The sequence below is a fragment of the Hyla sarda genome, chromosome 4 (assembly GCF_029499605.1).
Source record: "Hyla sarda isolate aHylSar1 chromosome 4, aHylSar1.hap1, whole genome shotgun sequence".
In the NCBI taxonomy this organism is placed as follows: domain Eukaryota; kingdom Metazoa; phylum Chordata; class Amphibia; order Anura; family Hylidae; genus Hyla; species Hyla sarda.
This window is the reverse complement of record NC_079192.1, coordinates 214,214,449-214,233,232: the sequence shown is the minus strand read 5'-3', so window position 1 is coordinate 214,233,232 and position 18,784 is coordinate 214,214,449. Positions and strand designations below refer to the sequence as shown.

At 41.6% G+C, this 18,784-nt stretch overlaps 1 protein-coding gene and 1 long non-coding RNA gene across 15 annotated transcripts in view; one reads left to right on the top strand and one right to left on the bottom strand.

Moving 5' to 3' along the window:
* The window catches only part of LOC130368949 (uncharacterized), a 30,734-nt gene extending 28,920 nt beyond the window's left edge, over positions 1–1,814 (top strand). Inside the window, exon 3 of the long non-coding RNA XR_008892613.1 lies at positions 894–1,814. This is a non-coding gene — a long non-coding RNA (uncharacterized LOC130368949). The remainder of the gene's footprint in view (positions 1–893) is intronic.
* Positions 1–18,784, bottom strand: part of MAGI2 (membrane associated guanylate kinase, WW and PDZ domain containing 2) — a 923,418-nt gene that overhangs the window by 227,245 nt on the left and 677,389 nt on the right. For all 14 annotated transcript variants that reach the window (XR_008892612.1, XM_056573436.1, XM_056573435.1 and 11 more), the window contains 2 exons: positions 2,864–2,921; positions 345–466 (listed from right to left, as the gene is read on the bottom strand). Coding sequence is in view for 13 of the 14 variants with exons in the window: in XM_056573436.1 (XP_056429411.1) it covers positions 345–466; positions 2,864–2,921 (180 nt within the window). In the remaining variant the exon portion in view is untranslated. The remainder of the gene's footprint in view (positions 1–344; positions 467–2,863; positions 2,922–18,784) is intronic.

Genomic DNA, 18,784 nt, shown 5'->3' with positions numbered 1-18,784 from the left:
ATGATGTCATGCCATGCCCCCTCAATGCAAGTCTATGGGAGGGGGCGTGTCGGACGATACACCCCTCCCATAGACTTGCATTGAGGGGACGTGGTATGACGTCACGAGGGGCATGACCATGACATCACAATCCCCGTAGCTCCAACCCAGGGTTCGGAACCAAGTGTTCCGGATGCTGGGGCTATGGAGTACCCCTTTAAGTTAGGCCTCTGAGGATGTCCATGGTGCTGCACATGTCAAATACAAAGGGGTTAGCTTAGATGAAGTGACATTAAATAACCTGTAAAGTACACCACATTCATAGACATGACCAGTATTAATTACTTATTAAGACTGCTTCATACCTCTAAAAACTTGAGCCTGCATCGGCTGAGTTCCCAATTCTGTTGTGGGCATGTTGTGCTGTTGAAGCTTCCTTTTCGCTTCTAACACTGGGTTCTCAAATTGGGTTCTTCTGTTTATGTGACTGGTTAATAGAATATATAAAGTAATAAATCACATTACTAAAGCTACATCATATATCTATTAGTAAGTCAACACTCAGACTGATTTTATATATGTAACATGAGTGTCACTGCACTAGTTAAATATATATTAAAACTGAAAGCTAAAAAACATTGCAGCAGAATAATGCCGAACAAAAAAACAGGGTAAATTGAGGTTTTATTGCAGAATACAAAACAAGATGTTCGACAAAGCAATTAAAATAATGTTTTATCACATTCTAGTCAGAAGTTACTTTATTGTACGTAATTTAACCTGACTTTGCTTTTCATGGATAGATTATTTTCTCTGCTTTTTATCTCCTAAGTGGTTTATGACTTACAGTTAACATATTAAATATTGTTTTTTAATTAACAGAATGTTAAAAACTGTTTGATCTCTCCTGTCAGACAGGTCAATGGTGCTTCAGTGTTTAGACTGGACAGATTCAGAAGAGAAGAATAATTCTGACAACTGGGAGATGAATTGCCCCTTGAGGAGTGGTATTGGAGGGATATATTGGACTGATTCTAACACTGACTGTTTTAGCAATTTCTAATTAGCGTTCTCACAGACTACCTCATCATCCTTTCCTGTACCAAAGAACTACTCCGAATTCTGACTAACATTAACAGTTATGGCCACACCTTGGTACACCACCAGTAGCATTGCTACAGGGTGGCAAGGGAACAATTCCCCCCCCCCCCCCCGGTTATCCTTTGCCCTCCTGCAGAGAACCAGGATCCAGGCACACTTGCAGGGCAGGGGGAAGCCCATTCAGACGGATCAACAGAAGCTTCCCTTGGTTTTTCTAAGAGCTGAGGAACGTGCTCTCGAATCACCCATAGTGCAAGAAAAAGTGCAAACGTGTTACACTAAAAAAACGTGCACAAAGGATGCGGTCTATTGTAAGCCCTTCTCCGACAGGAGAGAGGCCCCCCAACAAACCCTACCCTTTGCCTCCGGACCAAAAGGTACCTGCGAGGTTCCAGGCTCAATGTCCCTTTTTTCGCCGAAGCTACTAAGGGTCCACAAATGCTCCCGGCATCCCCCTTGGCATTAGCTAAGGTATTTGCCCGCAGAGCCGATAACGGTCGGTGAACTACCCTGGGGTTTTTGCAGGGAGGTGCGGAACCTAATGGCGACACACACCTCCCCTAGACCGCTAGGAGGGACACCCAGAAGGGCTACCGCATCCTAACAATCCTGTGAACACACAACACGCAAAAAGTGACACAGTGACAAAAAGGAAATAAATACGTTAATGTGTGCAGATATACTGCCCGGATCTATAAAAATTTCACTCGTCATTGCGCCGCTCAGGGCATAGCAACGACGCATGGGACACACATCGGAGGCCTGAAGCAGCGAGGACCCGACCCCGGCAACAGGTAATTATGCAACCTGGGATGGGGGAGGCAACGGGGCAGCGGCGCCGGCAATGGGTGCCGCTGCCCCTTCTCTCCCCCTGTCTGTCGGCGCCGCTTCTCTCCCCCTGGCTATCGGCGCTGGCAATGGGGCGCCGGCACCGATAGTCAGGGGGAGAGAACTGGCAGCAGCACAGATAGCCAGTGGGAGAGAAGCGGCAGCAGCAGGGCTCTAGACCCTAGGAAAGGCAGGGGGAGAGAAGCGGGCAGCGACGGCCTCTCTCCCCTGCCTTTCTTGGGGGTGTATCGGGGTATGCGCATGCACACACACGCACCCTCATTTTACCAAGGATATTTGGGTAAAAAACTTTTTTTACCCAAATATCCTTGGTAAAATGAGGGTGCGTATTATAGGCCGGTGCGTGGTATACCCCGATAAATACGGTATATTTTAATTGGTTGGACATTTTCGCACATGGGATATCAAATAACTTTTTTTCTTCCTCAATTTTAAGGTCCCCCTAGGAAATTTGCAATCATTTGCTCACTTATTGCAGTCAGGCTGCCATGACTGTGGATTAGCTTCTCGCTGTACCACAAATGGTGCATATTGCTGCTGTTTAAATGGCACTGTCAGCATTGACAGTGGCATTTAAACAGTTAAATTATCTGGCAACAGAGATTACTCCATGCTGGCTATTAGCAGTGGCCCTCTGGTGCTTAAAGCATCCGGAAGCTGCCAGTTATGGAGTAGGCTTGGTTCCCTGTCCCTTAATGGAACAATCTGGTATGTACAAGTGATCATTAAAAAGGTTAAGATTTTTTTTTTTATAGGGAAAACAAGTATTTACTAACCATGACATATCAGAAAAATCATTTAAAGTGGTACTCTGCTGCTAGATATCTTATCCCCTATCCAAAGACTAGCAGAATGCTGGAGCACCCGAGTACCCCTTTAAGTCACTGATTATACTACCTACACAAAATTTATGGAAAAAAAATTGTTAACTTACTCAACATAATATGTGCCATATATAGGATCATCAATTTTCTCCCAGCCATAGGGAAGCTCTGAAAGAAAAATATGGAAATATCATGTTATGCAACTTGTAAGAATGACCTTGTGGCAGTGTAACGATTATTGTACAGAATTGCACACATGAAAAGAGTTAGTTTATAAAAAAAATAATACACAGTCTTGCTCATTAGAAAAAAAAAAAACTATTAGAAACACAACTTAGCCCCCTCCTTTTAACATAAAAAAATATATAGATAGAGCAGTGACTGTTGCATGATGGGAATTTGTAACATATGTACAAACTGGTGTCTCTTGTAGTTACCACATGCTGCACGAGAAAATAATTGCAAATAACTTTCCTTATTATAGGACTGCCATATATAAAAAGCACCTTACCATAGAGTACCAGGACAATGCATGCAATACAGATAAAATGCCCATTCACAGTAGACAGTAAGGTTACATAATATTTCTGAGAATGAGTGAGAAGGATCGAAAACACATTCATCACAACATACTTGCAGAATATCATATTGTTAGTAGGATATTATTAGTACAAAACCTAAGGGTCTGCCATCCATTAGCAGAAAAAGCCTGCTAGACAGGCAAATAATGATGGATACAGAGCGTATATTATTGTAGGGCCAAGTAAAAGTCTAAAATGTTAGCACCTTCAGAAGAGGATAGCTAACTGGAAATCCATTTCTTCAAGGTCTACCTGGTAAGAAATTTTGACTTTTTGTATTTTCAGATGATTATTTTGGAACCAATATTTCTATAACATTTTCATACCTTAGTTACCTGAGTACAATTACACAAAATCTCCATGAAATACCCCTTTTAAAAGTTGTGCAGTAATTGAATGCAAAGCAAAAAATGTATTTGAAAAGTGGAAAAGTATCAGTCTTTCCTTTATACATGTCTAACATTTCAGATCTATTCCTAGCTTTGTGTTTAGTAATTGGAATTTAATACCTGCACCTTAAAAGGGGTTCTTTAAGACTAATAGCCTATGCTTTGGATAAATTATTAATATTAAAGTGGCGGTCATACAATATACTTCGGACATAAAGCTGCAATGGCTGGTATTAGAGATACATGAAGTATCTCTAATACCAGCCATTGCCAGCCCCTCCTATAGACTTGCATTGAGGGGGCATGATGTCATGAGGGGGCAGGGCCATGGTGTCACGATACTCCGGCCCCTGTATCGCAAGTCATCAGCACGGGGCGATCTTCGCTCTGTGCAGCTGATGACAAGCGAGTGCCCCTTACAGTAGGCTTTATTTTGAGAAAATATTAATATATAGTAGAATCTCCCAATTGCGGACACTCACAGGGGAAAAAAACTCCACTATTGAAAGATGTCCCCTATTAGGAAAAAAGGCTCAAAAATCTTTCTAAATGACTGTACTGTACTCTCTCTCCAGAGTTACCTATAAAACACAATAAAAAGAAATATTACAGTAGAATCACTTCTCACCCCCCCTGTACCGTTTTATTAACCCTCTTGATCCTTCCAATGCCACTTCATTCATCCCGCATTAAACCCCGTGCCACTTTATTCCCTTCTGCGCCTAATCATGCCCCCTTACCCCCTGTGCCACATTATTTCCCCTTTATCCCCCTGTGCCATTTCATTCCCCCTTTATTACCCTCTGTGCAAATTCACTCGGGGGGGGGGGGGGGGGGGTGCAGAGGGGGCTAGGGCCCTCTGAAAGCCAGGGCCCCTTACTGGGGTATTGGCTGTACCTCCAACGGCGGCCCTGTGTACAAGGAATGGCCGGCACATAAGCCTGGTTGTCCCCTAATGGGGTGTTTTGTCCCCTATTGGGAGTATCCGCATCAGCTATTGGGAGAGTCTCCTATTTGGAGGGTGCAAATACATTAAGGCCATGTTCATACTTCAGAATTTCCACTGCAGCAGAGTCCAGTTAAATTCAACGGGATTCTGCTGCTCTGTGCATACGGCAGTATTTCTGTACCAGATGTTTCCAACACGAAAATTCAATTTTCTGTGTCCGAGACAAAGAACGAACACGTTCATTCTTTGTTCGGAGTCCGCATGGAATGCATAACTGTCTATGAGATGGTGCATATTTTGCCAGCGCCCACAGTATCCGCAAGGGGATTTTTCGCGCCACACATATATAACTGGTATTACCATAACTATAATGAACCAATCGAACATTAAAATGTTATTTATTCTGCAAGACAAATGAAAATAAATGATTTTGTTCATCCTGCCTCCCAAACAAAGCAAAGCAAACAATAAAAAATTTACCCAACAAAATAATAAGCCCTCATAAGGCTCACTGAAAAAATGGCAATATAAAAAAATATTATGTTTCTTAGAAAAAATACAATGAAAAACAAAGTGGTTAAAGCAAAGCTTTTGAATACATTGGCCCTGATTTACTATTCTAAACCCGACTTGTTTTGTTGTTTTTTTTTTGGCGCATCTTTGTCTGCGACATGTCGCAGACATCGTGCGCCAGTCTGCGACACGATGCAACATTTTTTCCCGACGGACCCGATGTGGATTCTCCCAAACCCGAAAAAGGGGTGAAACCCGACATTTCTGAGCTTTCCCACGTATTTATAAAAGGTTTCCAACCCGAATTTGTTGAATTGTTGTGGATTTTTTCCCCGACAGCTCAGAGGAGTTGGAAACCAAGCCAAAAAAACGCATGTGCGACAAACAGGATGCGACATAATAATAAATACCAGGGGAAAAAAGCAGTCGGGTAAGAAAGCAACATAGACTTACAACCCGATTTTCTAAGTAAATGAGGGCCATTATGGAGGAGATTTAACCTGTGCAGAGGAAAAGTTAACCAGTTGCCCATAATAGTCAGATCGCTTGTTTCATTTTTGGAAAGGCCTCTGAAAAATGAAAGCAGCGATCTGATTGGTTGCTATGGGCAACTAGTTAACTTTTCCTCTGCACAGGTTTTCATAAATCTCCCCCTATGAGAGCGAAATAGGAAGAGTGACTCAGTTGCTCATAGCAACCAGGTTGCTTCTTCAGAGGACTTTTTTAAAACTGAAAGATGCAATCTGATTGGTTACTATGGGCAACTGCTCCACTTTTACTCCCGACCAGCCAAGAGATTCACACATTTCTCTGTGTCGACTTCATAAACACGTAGGCTGCAAACTCATATGTCAAAACCTATACTCTTCCGTGGGACACAATATACACTACAGGTAACAAATCATATGGTTACACTAAATCTTCATACAATATTTCTAAATACCACAGTAAGGTAATACTAGTTTACAATATATTGCAATGGCTTGGGTAAAGAGATCATTCCAAAGCGGAATCCGGGGGCTTTATTTTCAGGGAAGTCCAATAAACACAATTGCAGCTTTTCTTGAAGCACAAAAGGAAAAACATTTTTTACAGAAATAAACTTCTGCTGCACAAGCCCAAATGAAGACAATACAGTCCTCCTCAAAGTGTACCTGTAATGTTTACATGAAAAACGCACCGTCGCCGCTCATAGCTGTATGGTAGGAGATGGGTCTTGGAGATGGGAAATGAAGCTTAGTTTTTATTAAAAAAGAATGACTAAAACATTACTAATACACTTGAAATAATGGGACAGCCCAGATCCTTGCAGGCTAGGCTCTCACCCATCTGGTGGTATGCGTTCACTCCTGGTATATGGATCTTAGCAGCAGACCAGTCTCTACACACAGCTGAATCCAACACACTATCCTATGACCACAACCTCGGTGTTTGTTTAATCACCATACGACTGTGGACTGGGCAGTTAACAGGTTAACCCAGTGTTTCCCAACTAGGGTGCCTTCAGCTGTTGCAAAACTACAACTCCCAGCATGTCCGGACAACCTTTGGTTGTCCGGGCATGCTGGGAGTTGTAGTTTTGCAGCAGCTGGAGGCACCCTGATTTGAAACACTGGGTTTACCGGAGCTGGTTAGGTCTATGGGGAACATTTATCATCGTTGCTTTGGTAAGCAAGTTCTATAGGCATTATTTTTTCTTGCTTTGGGTTTTGCTTATGTGCAACACATTTATTATACTATCACAGGGGGTTGATAAATTTGGCTCACATAAGCAAAAAACAATAAATCACTTTTGAATACCAGTTTTTTAGCACACATAAGCAAAAACCAATAAATGACTTCAGAACACTAATTTATAACCCCACCTCAAGTCAAAGCTGTGAAACAATTGTGCGATATATATATATATATATATATATATATATATATATATATATATATATGTGTCTTTATTAAATTTTTTAACCACTTTTTACCCTCTTAGGGTGCATTCCCACCGGGCGTATACGCAGCGTATTTGACGCTGCGCAAAATTTACGGCAGCAGAGGGAAATACGCTGCGTATCCCTTGCTCACTATACACACAGGGCTTTCCTGCGGCAGCCCTATGTGTGTAGTGAGTTTTGGAGGCGGGGCCGCGTGTCACAGACATGCCGGCACACGGCCCCGCCTCCAAAACTCACTACAGACATAGGGCTGCCACCGGAAAGCCCTGTGTGTATAGTGAGCAAGGGATACGCAGCGTATTTCCCGCTGCTGCCGTAAAATTTGCGCAGCGTCAAATACGCTGCGTATACGCCCTGTGGGAACGCACCCTAAATGTACTAACCTTTTTTTTGTTTGTTCTTTTATTCTTCTCATTTCAGATCCATGTATCCTGTGGACTACTTCAGGTTTGGTGGAGTACGATGACCAGAGTTTTTTTTGGTTTAAGATTATTAAAATGGTTAACGAGGGCTTGTGGGGGAGTGTTTTTGGGAATAAAAGTTTTTTTTAACGTGTTTTTTATTTATTTACTTAGTAGGCTTAGTAGTGGAAGATGTCTTATAGACAGAGTCCATTACTAAGCCGGGGCTTAGCGTTAGCCCCAAAACCAGCTATTGCTAACACCTAATTATTACCCTGGTACCCACCACCACAAGGGTGCCGAGAAGAGCCGCTACCAACAGACCCAGAGCATCACAAATGGCACTCCTGGACCTAGGCGGTAACAGGCTGGTGTTATTTAGGCTGGGGAGGGCCAGTAACAATGGTCCTCGCCCACCCTGGTAATGTCAGGCTGTTGCTGCTTGGTTGGTATCTGGCTGTGAATGAAAATATGGGGAACCCCACACATTTTTTTCATAAAGATAAAAAAAAATGCATACGGTTCTCCCTATTTTTATTCTCAGCCAGATACCAACCAAGCAGCAACAGCCTGATGTTACCAGGGTGGGCGAGGACCATTGTTACTGGCCCTCCCCAGCCTAAATAATGGCAGCCTGTTTGCCCCTAGGCCCAGAGCGTCATTTTTGACACTCCAGGCCTGTTGGTACCAGCTCTTCCCATTATCCCTGTGGTTGTGGGTACCAGGGTAATAATTGGGGGTTAGCACTAGCTATTTTTGGGGCTAACGCTAAGCCCCGGCTTGGTAATGGACTCCGACTATAACACATCTTCCACTACTAAGCCTGTAAAGTAAAAAAAAAAAAAACACATTTAATAAAACTTTTATTCCAAAAAACACTCCCCCATAAACGCTGGTCATCGATGTAGTCCACCAAATCTGAAGTAGTCCACAGGATATATGGATCTGAAATGAGAAGAAAAATACAATAGGTTAGTACATTTATTGTCACCCATTCGCACATCTCCCGCCAGTACCACACGACTACAACTCCCAGCATGTCCTCACTGTAAGGGCATGCTGGGAGTTGTAGTCATGTGACGGCAGGCTGGTGGGAGATGTGCAGGTGGGTGACAAGCAAGCCATAGAAGCTTGTCACCTGCTCACACATCTCCTGCCACCTGCACCACAGAAATACAACATATTAAATTATACTGCCATACTTTCATATTTCTGAACGGCCGGTTCCGCTCACTGCCACTCGCCCGCATCTACCGCCCCCTAGCTGTAGTAACTACAACTCCCAGCATGTTGGATGAGGACATGCTGGGAGTTGTAGTTGCAACAGCTAGCGGGTGGTAGGGAGTGGAACCGGCTCACAGGAATGTGAAAGTTCTACAGCGTAATTTCATATTTCCTGCTGGAGCTGTGATCAGGACTCGGGGCGGGAAATATAAAATTACATTGCCGAACTTTCATATTTCTAAGAGAAAGCCGGCTCTGCTCCCTGGCCGTCCGCCTGTATCTACCACCCGCCGGCTAGCTGCTGGAGGACTACAAATCCCAGCATGTCCATACAGTGAGGACATGCTGGGAGTTGTAGTGGCATTAGATAGTGAGCGGGAGGTAGATGCGGTCGGGTGGCCAGGGAGCGGAGCTGCGCAAAAAGTCACACAAAAGTCGCAGCTGCGACTTTTTGTGTGACTTTAACCCCTTAAGGACGCAGGACGTAAATGTACGTCCTGGTGAGGTGGTACTTAACGCACCAGGACGTACATTTACGTCCTAAGCATAACCGCGGGCATCGGAGCGATGCCCGTGTCATGTGCGGCTGATCCAGGCTGCTGATCGCAGCCAGGGACCCGCCGGCAATGGCCGACGCCCGCGATCTCAATACAGATCCCGGCATCTGCGGCAGTTCGCCATTTAAATGAACGATCGCATCGCCCGCAGCGCTGCTGCGGGGATCCGATCATTCATAACGCCGCACGGAGGTCCCCTCTCCTTCCTCCGTGCGGCTCCCGGCGTCTCCTGCTCTGGTCTGTGATCGAGCAGATCAGAGCAGGAGATGACCGATAATACTGATCTGTTCTATGTCCTATACATAGAACAGATCAGTATTAGCAATCATGGTATTGCTATGAATAGTCCCCTATGGGGACTATTCAAGTGTAAAAAAAAAAGTAAAAAAATGTAAAAGTAAAAGTAAAAAAAAAGTGAAAAATCCCCTCCCCCAATAAAAAAGTAAAACGTCCGTTTTTTCCTATTTTACCCCCAAAAAGCGTAAAAAACATTTTTTATAGACATATTTGGTATCGCCGCGTGCGTAAATGTCCGAACTATTAAAATAAAATGTTAATGATCCCGTACGGTGAACGGCGTGAACGAAAAAAAATAAAAAAAAGTCCAAAATTCCTACTTTTTTAATACATTTTATTAAAAAAAAAATTATAAAAAATGTATTAAAAGTTTTTTATATGCAAATGTGGTATCAAAAAAAAGTACAGATCATGGCGCAAAAAATGAGCCCCCATACCGCCACTTATACGGAAAAATAAAAAAGTTAGAGGTCATCAAAATAAAGGGATTATAAACGTACTAATTTGGTTAAAAAGTTTGTGATTTTTTTTAAGCGCAACAATAATATAAAAGTATATAATAATGGGTATCATTTTAATCGTATTGACCCTCAGAATAAAGAACACATGTCATTTTTACCATAAATTGTACGGCGTGAAAACAAAACCTTCCAAAATTAGCAAAATTGCGTTTTTCGTTTTAATTTCCCCACAAAAATAGTGTTTTTTGGTTGCGCCATACATTTTATGATATAATGAGTGATGTCATTACAAAGGACAACTGGTCTCGCAAAAAACAAGCCCTCATACTAGTCTGTGGATGAAAATATAAAAGAGTTATGATTTTTAGAAGGCGAGGAGGAAAAAATGAAAATTTAAAAATGTAATTGTCTGAGTCCTTAAGGCCAAAATGGGCTGAGTCCTTAAGGGGTTAAAAATGCTGTCAAAAAGCAAGTTCTGCAAGCCATGCCTGACCTGGCTTACACTTGTGACTTTTTGAAAGGGGTTTGCGACTTTATTTTGTGTACGTGCGACTTTCGCAATGATAAATACCCGACCACTGCAAAGTGAAAACTGAAAATTGCTTAGGTAGTGCTGATTGCTTAGGCACACGTGCGACTTTTCTAAACGAAACCCCTCTAAATCCATTGATAAATCTCCCCCGATATCTTCCATGCAAGACAACCCCCCTCAACCTTTTACAACATTACAATATGTACACTTGTAAGTAGTTCAGGGTAATAACTGCATTTAGATTATTTAGATGATATATAAGCAGATTGTGGATAGAGGCCCATATATACTGCTCAAAAAAATAAAGGGAACACTAAGATAACACATCCTAGATCTGAATGAACTAATCGTCAGAAATACTTTCATCTTTACATAGTTGAATGTGCTGACAACAAAACCACACAAAAATTATCAATGGAAATCTAATTTATCAACCCATGGAGTTCTGGATATGGAGTCACACTCAAAATCAAAATGGAAAACTACACTACAGGCTGAAACAACTTTGATGTAATGTCCTTAAAACAAGTCAAAATGAGGCTCAGTAGTGTATGCTGTCTCCACGTGCCTGTATGACCTCCCTACAATGCTTGGGCATGCTCCTGATGAGGTGGCTCCTGGACAGTCTGTGGTGCAATGTGGCGTTGGTGGATGGAGCAAGACATGATGTCTCAGATATGCTCAATCGGATTCAGGTCTGGGGAACCGGCGGGCCAGTTCATAGCATCAATGCCTTCCTCTTGCAGGAACTGCTGACACACTACAGCCAAATGAGGTCTAGCATTGTCTTGCATTAGGAGGAATCCAGGGCCAACTGCACCAGCATATGGTCTCACAAGGGGTCTGAGGATCTCATCTCTGTACCTAATGGCAGTCAGGCTACCTCTAGTAAGCACATGGAGGGCTGTGCGGCCCCCCAAAGAAATGCCACCCCACACCATTACTGACCACCAAACCGGTCATGCTGGGGGATGTTGCAGGCAGCAGAATGTTCTTCACGGAGTCTCCAGATTCTGTCATGTCTGTCATATGTGCTCAGTGTGAACTTGCTTTCATCTGTGAAGAGCACAGGGTGCCAGTGGCGAATTTGCCAATCTTGGTATTCTCTGGCAAATCCCAAACATCCTGCACGGTGTTGGGCTGTAAGCACATCACCCACCTGTGGACGTCGGACCCTCATACCACCCTCATGGAGTCTGTTTCTGACCGTTTGAGTAGACATATGCACATTTGTGGCCTGCTGGAGGTCATTTTGCAGGGCTCTGGCAGTGTTCCTCCTTGCACATAGGCAGAGGTAGTTGTCATGCTGCTGGGTTGTTGCCCTACTACGGCCTCCTCCACTTCTCCTGATGTACTGGCCTGTCTCCTGGTAGTGCATCCATGCTCTGGAAACTACACTGACAGACACAGCAAACCTTCTTGCCACAGCTAGCAGTGATGTGCCATCCTGGATGAGCTGCACTTCCTGAGCCACTTGTGTGCTTTGTGTGGGGGAAATGCCAAAACAAACTACCCACATACATGTAAACATTCACTTTTCTGGTGTGTTTTTAACCTTTAGAGGTATATGAGAGGAAAAAGACCACAATTTCTTAAAGAAAAAAAAAACAACAAAAAACAAAGAATGCTGCAATTTTGATAAACTGAGAAAAAGTGTCAATAGGGGGGGGGGGGGGGAGGGGAGGGAATTGTATATACAACATTTCAAACTTCCCTATTAACTCCCAGTAAACATCTGGCCAGTGTTTTTGGTGACTATAGCATTTTTGTGAGGCGTTTTTGCACAAAAGCAGTGTGTCTGATTCTAGCCCTATTGAGTATCTGCTGCAAAACTGTCACATTTTGCTGCAATTTCACAGTTGTCACAGCAAAAAAAATGCTACATCAGATTTAAGGCCCATGCACACTACGTAATTTCCGTCCTGAGGTGGATCCGCAATCTGTTCACACTGGGAAACTGGTGAAAAAACGAATGAGGAAAAGCTAAAACATTCTACTTCTTCATGCACAAACCAGCGTACACTATTGGGGGCGATTTATCAAAGCTTGTGTAGAGAAAGAGTGGTAAAGATAACCATAGAAACCAATCAGATTGCTTCTTTCATGATAATGTGGGCTGCTGTACATTCCCAAAAATTCATTTGTAATCCATAAGGGAGTCAGACAAACAGTCGGAGAGACGGGGCTTGGGTCCGCTATGTTTCAGGGCCACACTCTCTCAGGCTATGTAACCTGTTCATTGACACACTGGGCTTGTCTGCCTGCATCGGTCCTGTGTACTTCTCCTGCACAGGTGGAGCCAGACACTAATTGATTTTAGTGGCCATAACTGCGCAAGGATGTTCTGTAGTGTGAATGGACCCTTCAGTAATATGGACTAAAATATGTTTGGCTACTTCAATGGTTCACCAGATCATTGCCTGTTCACTAGTTGTTCACTCATAAACCTACATCTATCTTATGTGTATGGCTATATTTCACCAAATTTACCAGTAAAATGCCCATTCTGATTGGTTGGATCTTCCAGCAAGTCACACAAGCCACGTATCCGGAATGATTCAGGAAAGACCATTATATGTTGAAAATATTGTAACCTGACACCCTTGTAACTTGAGGGACCACTATATGTGTGTACACTATGCTATACAGTGTGCATATGATATTGTGTTTGATGTATCTATAGGTCTTTGGTTGCTAGGACTGGTGGACCAGAGTACTTGGTGGCTCCACCATGCCCACTTAGAATAGCTGGCAGCGAACAGGAAGAGGATCTGGCTCCAGTGTAGTAACAAGAAGAGCCTAGTGCTGCTGTGGGTGTGTGTTTTGTGACACTGTAGTGACAAGCCATAATGCCAATAGGAAAGGCAAAGACGATCCGATGAAAAGGTGTGTTGCTGGTGCTCTAAGAGAAGTCAGCCACTAGCATTTGCAATTCACCAACAATTTAAAGGGGTACTCCGTTCCTAGACATCTTATCCCTATCCAAAGGATAGGGGATAATATTTCTGATTGCGGGGGGTCCCGCTGCTGCCCCCCCCCCCCCCGCAATTTCCCTGCTGAACCCAGCATTCATTTAGAGTGCTGGGTGCAGTGCCGGAGGCTCATGATGTCTCGGCCATGCCCCCTCAATGCAAGTCTATGGGAGTGGGCGTGACAGCCCTTACGCCCCCTCTCATAGACTTGCATTAAGGGTGCATGGCCGTGACGTCACGAGCCTCTGCCCCGCAACGCTATTCATCCGGAGCGCAGTCCGCTCCGTGCATCAGATGTCTGGGGTGCTGCAGCCGAGATCGCAGGGGTCCCCAGCGGCGGGACCCCAGCGATCAGAGTACCCTATAAAGTACCCTTTAAAGCAGCAAGTCCCGGTCTCATCTGCAATGAAGGATCGCATGTGGTAGTACTCTGTACAATAGCAAAACCAAGAAGTATTGTTTCATATTTCTTAAACATATCAGCTGTAACTATAAAATTCTACTTTCTAGATGCATAGCATATAAACATGTGAAATCTTGGGTACAAGAGTTCCAGTAACAGCCCCATTTACTAAAATAAACAGATTAGTTATGGCCAGGATTGTACATCCAAGTAACACATGCTCTATGTTAATCCAATAGAGAAGGTACATGTGGGTTTTCAATCTCAGATCCTTTGTGAAAGTGTCTAATAATTTCAAATTATTTCTTATCAAACTATTCACTATTCAGCCAGGTGTAACTGCAAGCAAGGGCAGGGGAAATCCTTCCAATAGTGTTTAGGCTGTACAATGAAATAGAGAGAAATATATTAGCACTGCTTTAGTTACAATGAAGACCAGGGAAGGCACATCGTTGGTAGTAATGAATTCATTTCACTTTTTTAATGTAATTTTTTTCTATTTGTTCTTAGAATTAATCAGGTAATTTATCAATACAGAGTCAAACTAGCCCAGACAGGTAGGTATTCCAAATGTATTATAGTGGCGCAGAGTGGGTGATAAAATGGGTACATCTTAATAGATATAATTCATTACCAATTTATAGTACTTTCAAAGTATTTTTATTGCTAATGTAAGGGTGCACATTGTTAAAAAAATCTGGTGCTTTTTCTCACTCCATTTAGCTATTGGTAGACACACTTAAAAACTGTCTATTGAGGCACAAAAAAGAGCACATATTCCAGTTTTTGGTGCTATTTGAGCCAGAGTTTTGGTGCTATTCAAGTAGATTTTGCTTTAGGGGAGATTTATCAAAACCTATGTAGAGGAAGAGGGATGCAGTTGCCCATAGCAACCAATCAGATCACTTCTTTAATTTTTCACAGGCCTCTTTAAAAAAAAAAAAAAAATCTGATTGGTTGCTATGGGCAGCTACACCAGTTTTGATAAATCTCCCCCTGAGAGTTGTATAAAACGGCTGTTGTTCAATCTTCCCTGTCTATACCCAGAGCCATATGTGGTTAGTAAAAAGTTCTACCTGAAGTATTCCTGGTAAGTACCATTCATTGGCTTTATTTCTACATTTATGCATGTTATTATTTATGCATGTATTATTTAACACAGCAAATACCCCTCCATTTTCACTAGTTTTTCTAAGACTATGAAGCTCCATTAAAGGGGTACTCCGGTGAAAACCTTTTTTCTTTTAAATCAACTGGTGGCAGAAAGTTAAACATATTTGTAAATCACTTCTATTAAAAAATCTTAAACCTTCCAGTACTTATTAGCTGCTGAATGCTACAGAGGAAATTCCTTTCTTTTTGGAACACTGATGACATCACGAGCACAGTGCTCTCTGCATACATCTCTGTCCATTTTAGCATGGTGGCTCAGTGGTTAGCACTGCTGCCTTGCAGTGCTGGGGACTTGGGTTCAAATCCCACTAAGGACAACAATAAATAAAGCGTTATTATTATTATAATAACGTCAGCAGAGAGAACTGTGGTCGTGATGTCATCAGAGAGCATTCCAAAAAGAAAAGAATTTCCTCTGTAGTATTCAGCAGCTAATAAGTACAGGAAGGATTAAGATTTTTAATAGAAGTAATTTACAAATATGCTTAACTTTCTGCCACCAGTTGATTTAAAAGAAAAAAGGTTTTTGTGAGAGTACCCCTTTAAGCATTCATGCTTGGTGTTGTCAGAGCCAATCTTCACATTGGATTTTTGGATGTCACCCTTCAGAAGTCAACAGTATCTCTTGGAGCATGACATTATATCATAAAGTTTTCATACCAGTGTTCAAAATCTGGCTACCTCTCTCACCTATTCATAGGTGATAAGTAGTGTTGGTCGCGAATATTCGCAAAGCGAATTTTATTCGCGAATATCGTATATTCGCGAATATTCGCGAATATAGCACTATATATTCGTAATTACGAATATTCTTTTTTTTTTTTCACAGTACACATCACAGTGATCATCCCTCTCTCCTTCCAGCTTGTGTGGTGTAAAGAAGGCTCTAATAGTACTGTGTGAAACTGGCGTGCGAATTTTCGCATATGCGAAAATTAGCATATGCTAATTTTCTCATACGCGAATTTCCGTTTATGTAAATTTTTATGCAAATTTTCGCATTCACGTTTTTTTCGCGCATGCGAAAATAAAACGAGGATATTGCGAATATGCGAATATTCGCGAATATATGACGAATATTCGTCCATATATTCGCGAATATTCGCGAATTCGAATATGGCCTATGCTGCTCAACACTACTGATAAGTGCAATTTCTATGGGAAGCATTATCTCTTTGTAAGCCAATGTATAGCAGCACTTGCCACTCGCCTTGAGGGCAGCTGTGTTCGCCAATGGTTGCCATTGTAGTTTGCTGAGGTCTAGCATCTCTATTTTAAGTGGACTCCACAGAATCATGTCCTGGGCTGCTGATGCGAGTGTGATGGAGTAAGTGAAATAATGAACCAGCTGTAAATGGAACTCTCTCTATTGTTATGGTAATCAGTGGACAAACTAGTTCCTTCCTAAAAAAAAGCTTCTCTTTGGGTATATTCAAAATAGGGCTTTGGGTCCAAAACAAAACCCTGAAACAGCTGTCTGCAGACGGGTACTATTTTCCTCTGAAGAGATCTCTGGCTTGTCAAAAATTCCCAGTTAGTTTCTAAAACTCTGTAGTTGGAGCGGAATACTGATGTTTAGGTAAAGATACCTGAAAAGGTGGTGTGGTTGAGCTGAACATGGTTGAGCATATCTTCCCTTCCCAGAATTCCTACTGGAGTGCCAATATCCTATGAATTTCCACTCACCACTATGGTGGCCTGTCAATCCAAAAAATTGGAACCCTAATCATAAGGAAACTATTGCTTTCTTATTTTCTTTGAAGGTTCCAGAACAATACACCTAAAATAGGCAACTGATATTGTAGTTGTTATACATAGTAATAACATAGATTAGCCTGTCAGAAGTTTTCTTCATCATGTAATGTATGCAGGTTATACAAATAATATTCATTTCGACCGAACCAATTAAACCCTTTTCTAGTTATGTTTATTCCCCTAAATCTGAGCCTCTGGAGGCAGAGCTCCTTTCTATGAGTACAGTTTTGTTATTGAGTGCACTCAAGCTAATTCCTAACATCATAAAATGGGTATGTAAAGCAGCGTTTTCCTCCATCTGACCACAGGAAATATGTATATGTGGTAATTTGTACTCTATTTGATTTGTTATGCCATCTGCCAAACTTGTTTATTCTAATACAAGTTGGATTGACAGTACTATGAAGAAAATGTGCTTAAAACTGGCATCTGTTCATTACTCAATATACAAATTACATTATTTTGTTTTTACCCATGTGGGGATTTGCTAATTTTACAGCCCAATTTATAAGGCAATTTGTGTTTCTCCATGCTCTATGCCATAAGTTCTTGTATAAGAGCTCATTTGAGAATCCCCATATGCATTTTCAGTCATGGACGCCAGTGAAATCTCTTGCTTGTTAGCATCTCAATATAACAACACAACATGTGTCAAAGGGTTTTACTATTTAATCATTTCTCCTCATCTATAAACCATGTTGTTCTGATATACTAACTGTAAGATAATTATGCAACAGAAAAATATACAGTAAACTTCTGAAATGGAGGAATTATGTTTTATTACTCATATTACATTGGTCTAATTGGATTAGCTTCATTTATAATCAAATATATCAAATTGAGATATAGATAGAAAAGTGAATAAAATGACCAAGCAAGTTTGATTGCATACCAGCAGGGTAAAGGGGTATGAATCTTCAGATCACAATGTTTACCCATGATAGCAGCAGGAGCTCCCAAGTAATGGTATGGTACATTTTATTAATAACTATAGTAAGGCAAACAAATAAATAAATCAATTAAGGGACTCTCAAAATAACAAATCTTTGGATTTTAAACAGAAATGGTTTTATTGGCTGAGAAAAGAACATGACAAGGCAGGTATCCCTGGGGAAAAGTTAAGTTAGCCATAAATTAGGGTTTTAGACAGCAATTTTATGAATCTCATCCATGGTTGATCTGTGAAGGTTATCATCTTAGAGGACAAGGCCATAAATTAAAGTGACAAAGTACCAGTCGAACTTTGATATAATCTTTGGCTGGGTCTGAGCTACCATTGAGGGGGCAGCCCTGTTTGGCATGAATAACTTTACAACTACAGCCAGCAATGACCAAAATATCCAACACTGTGGATAACCCTGACAGATATCTACCATCAGTCAGTATGTTTCAGTCTAGTTTGTGTGACGAAAAAGGCCCTAATGGTCATCAGAAAATGGCTAAAACTGATTTATCCCAGCTACAATTCCTAGTGTAGTGCCACCTTTATCTTGGAGCACCATATTGGTACCTGGTCATTTATCAAGGGGACACTGCTGGAGAATTAAAAAGACCCCCACATTTTATATAGTCATCACTTTTTCAAAGTGATATTTAGTTTTCAACAAAACAAAATACTGTCTACTTTAATCTGTCTTGTTATTCATTTTAGTATTAAAAAAAAAAGGAAAACAAGAATTGTTTTTGAACAATATAACAGCATAAAATATTGTTCTGTGTAAAAAAGGTACAAATAAAATATATCCTTTTTTATTACAGAGGAAAGTAGAAATTATTTTAGATATAGCTAAATACTTATGGTTTTGAAAATAATACAGCAGGAGAACATACGTCCCCTATCTGTTTAAATCTTCAAACCATTAAAAAAATAAAAATAAA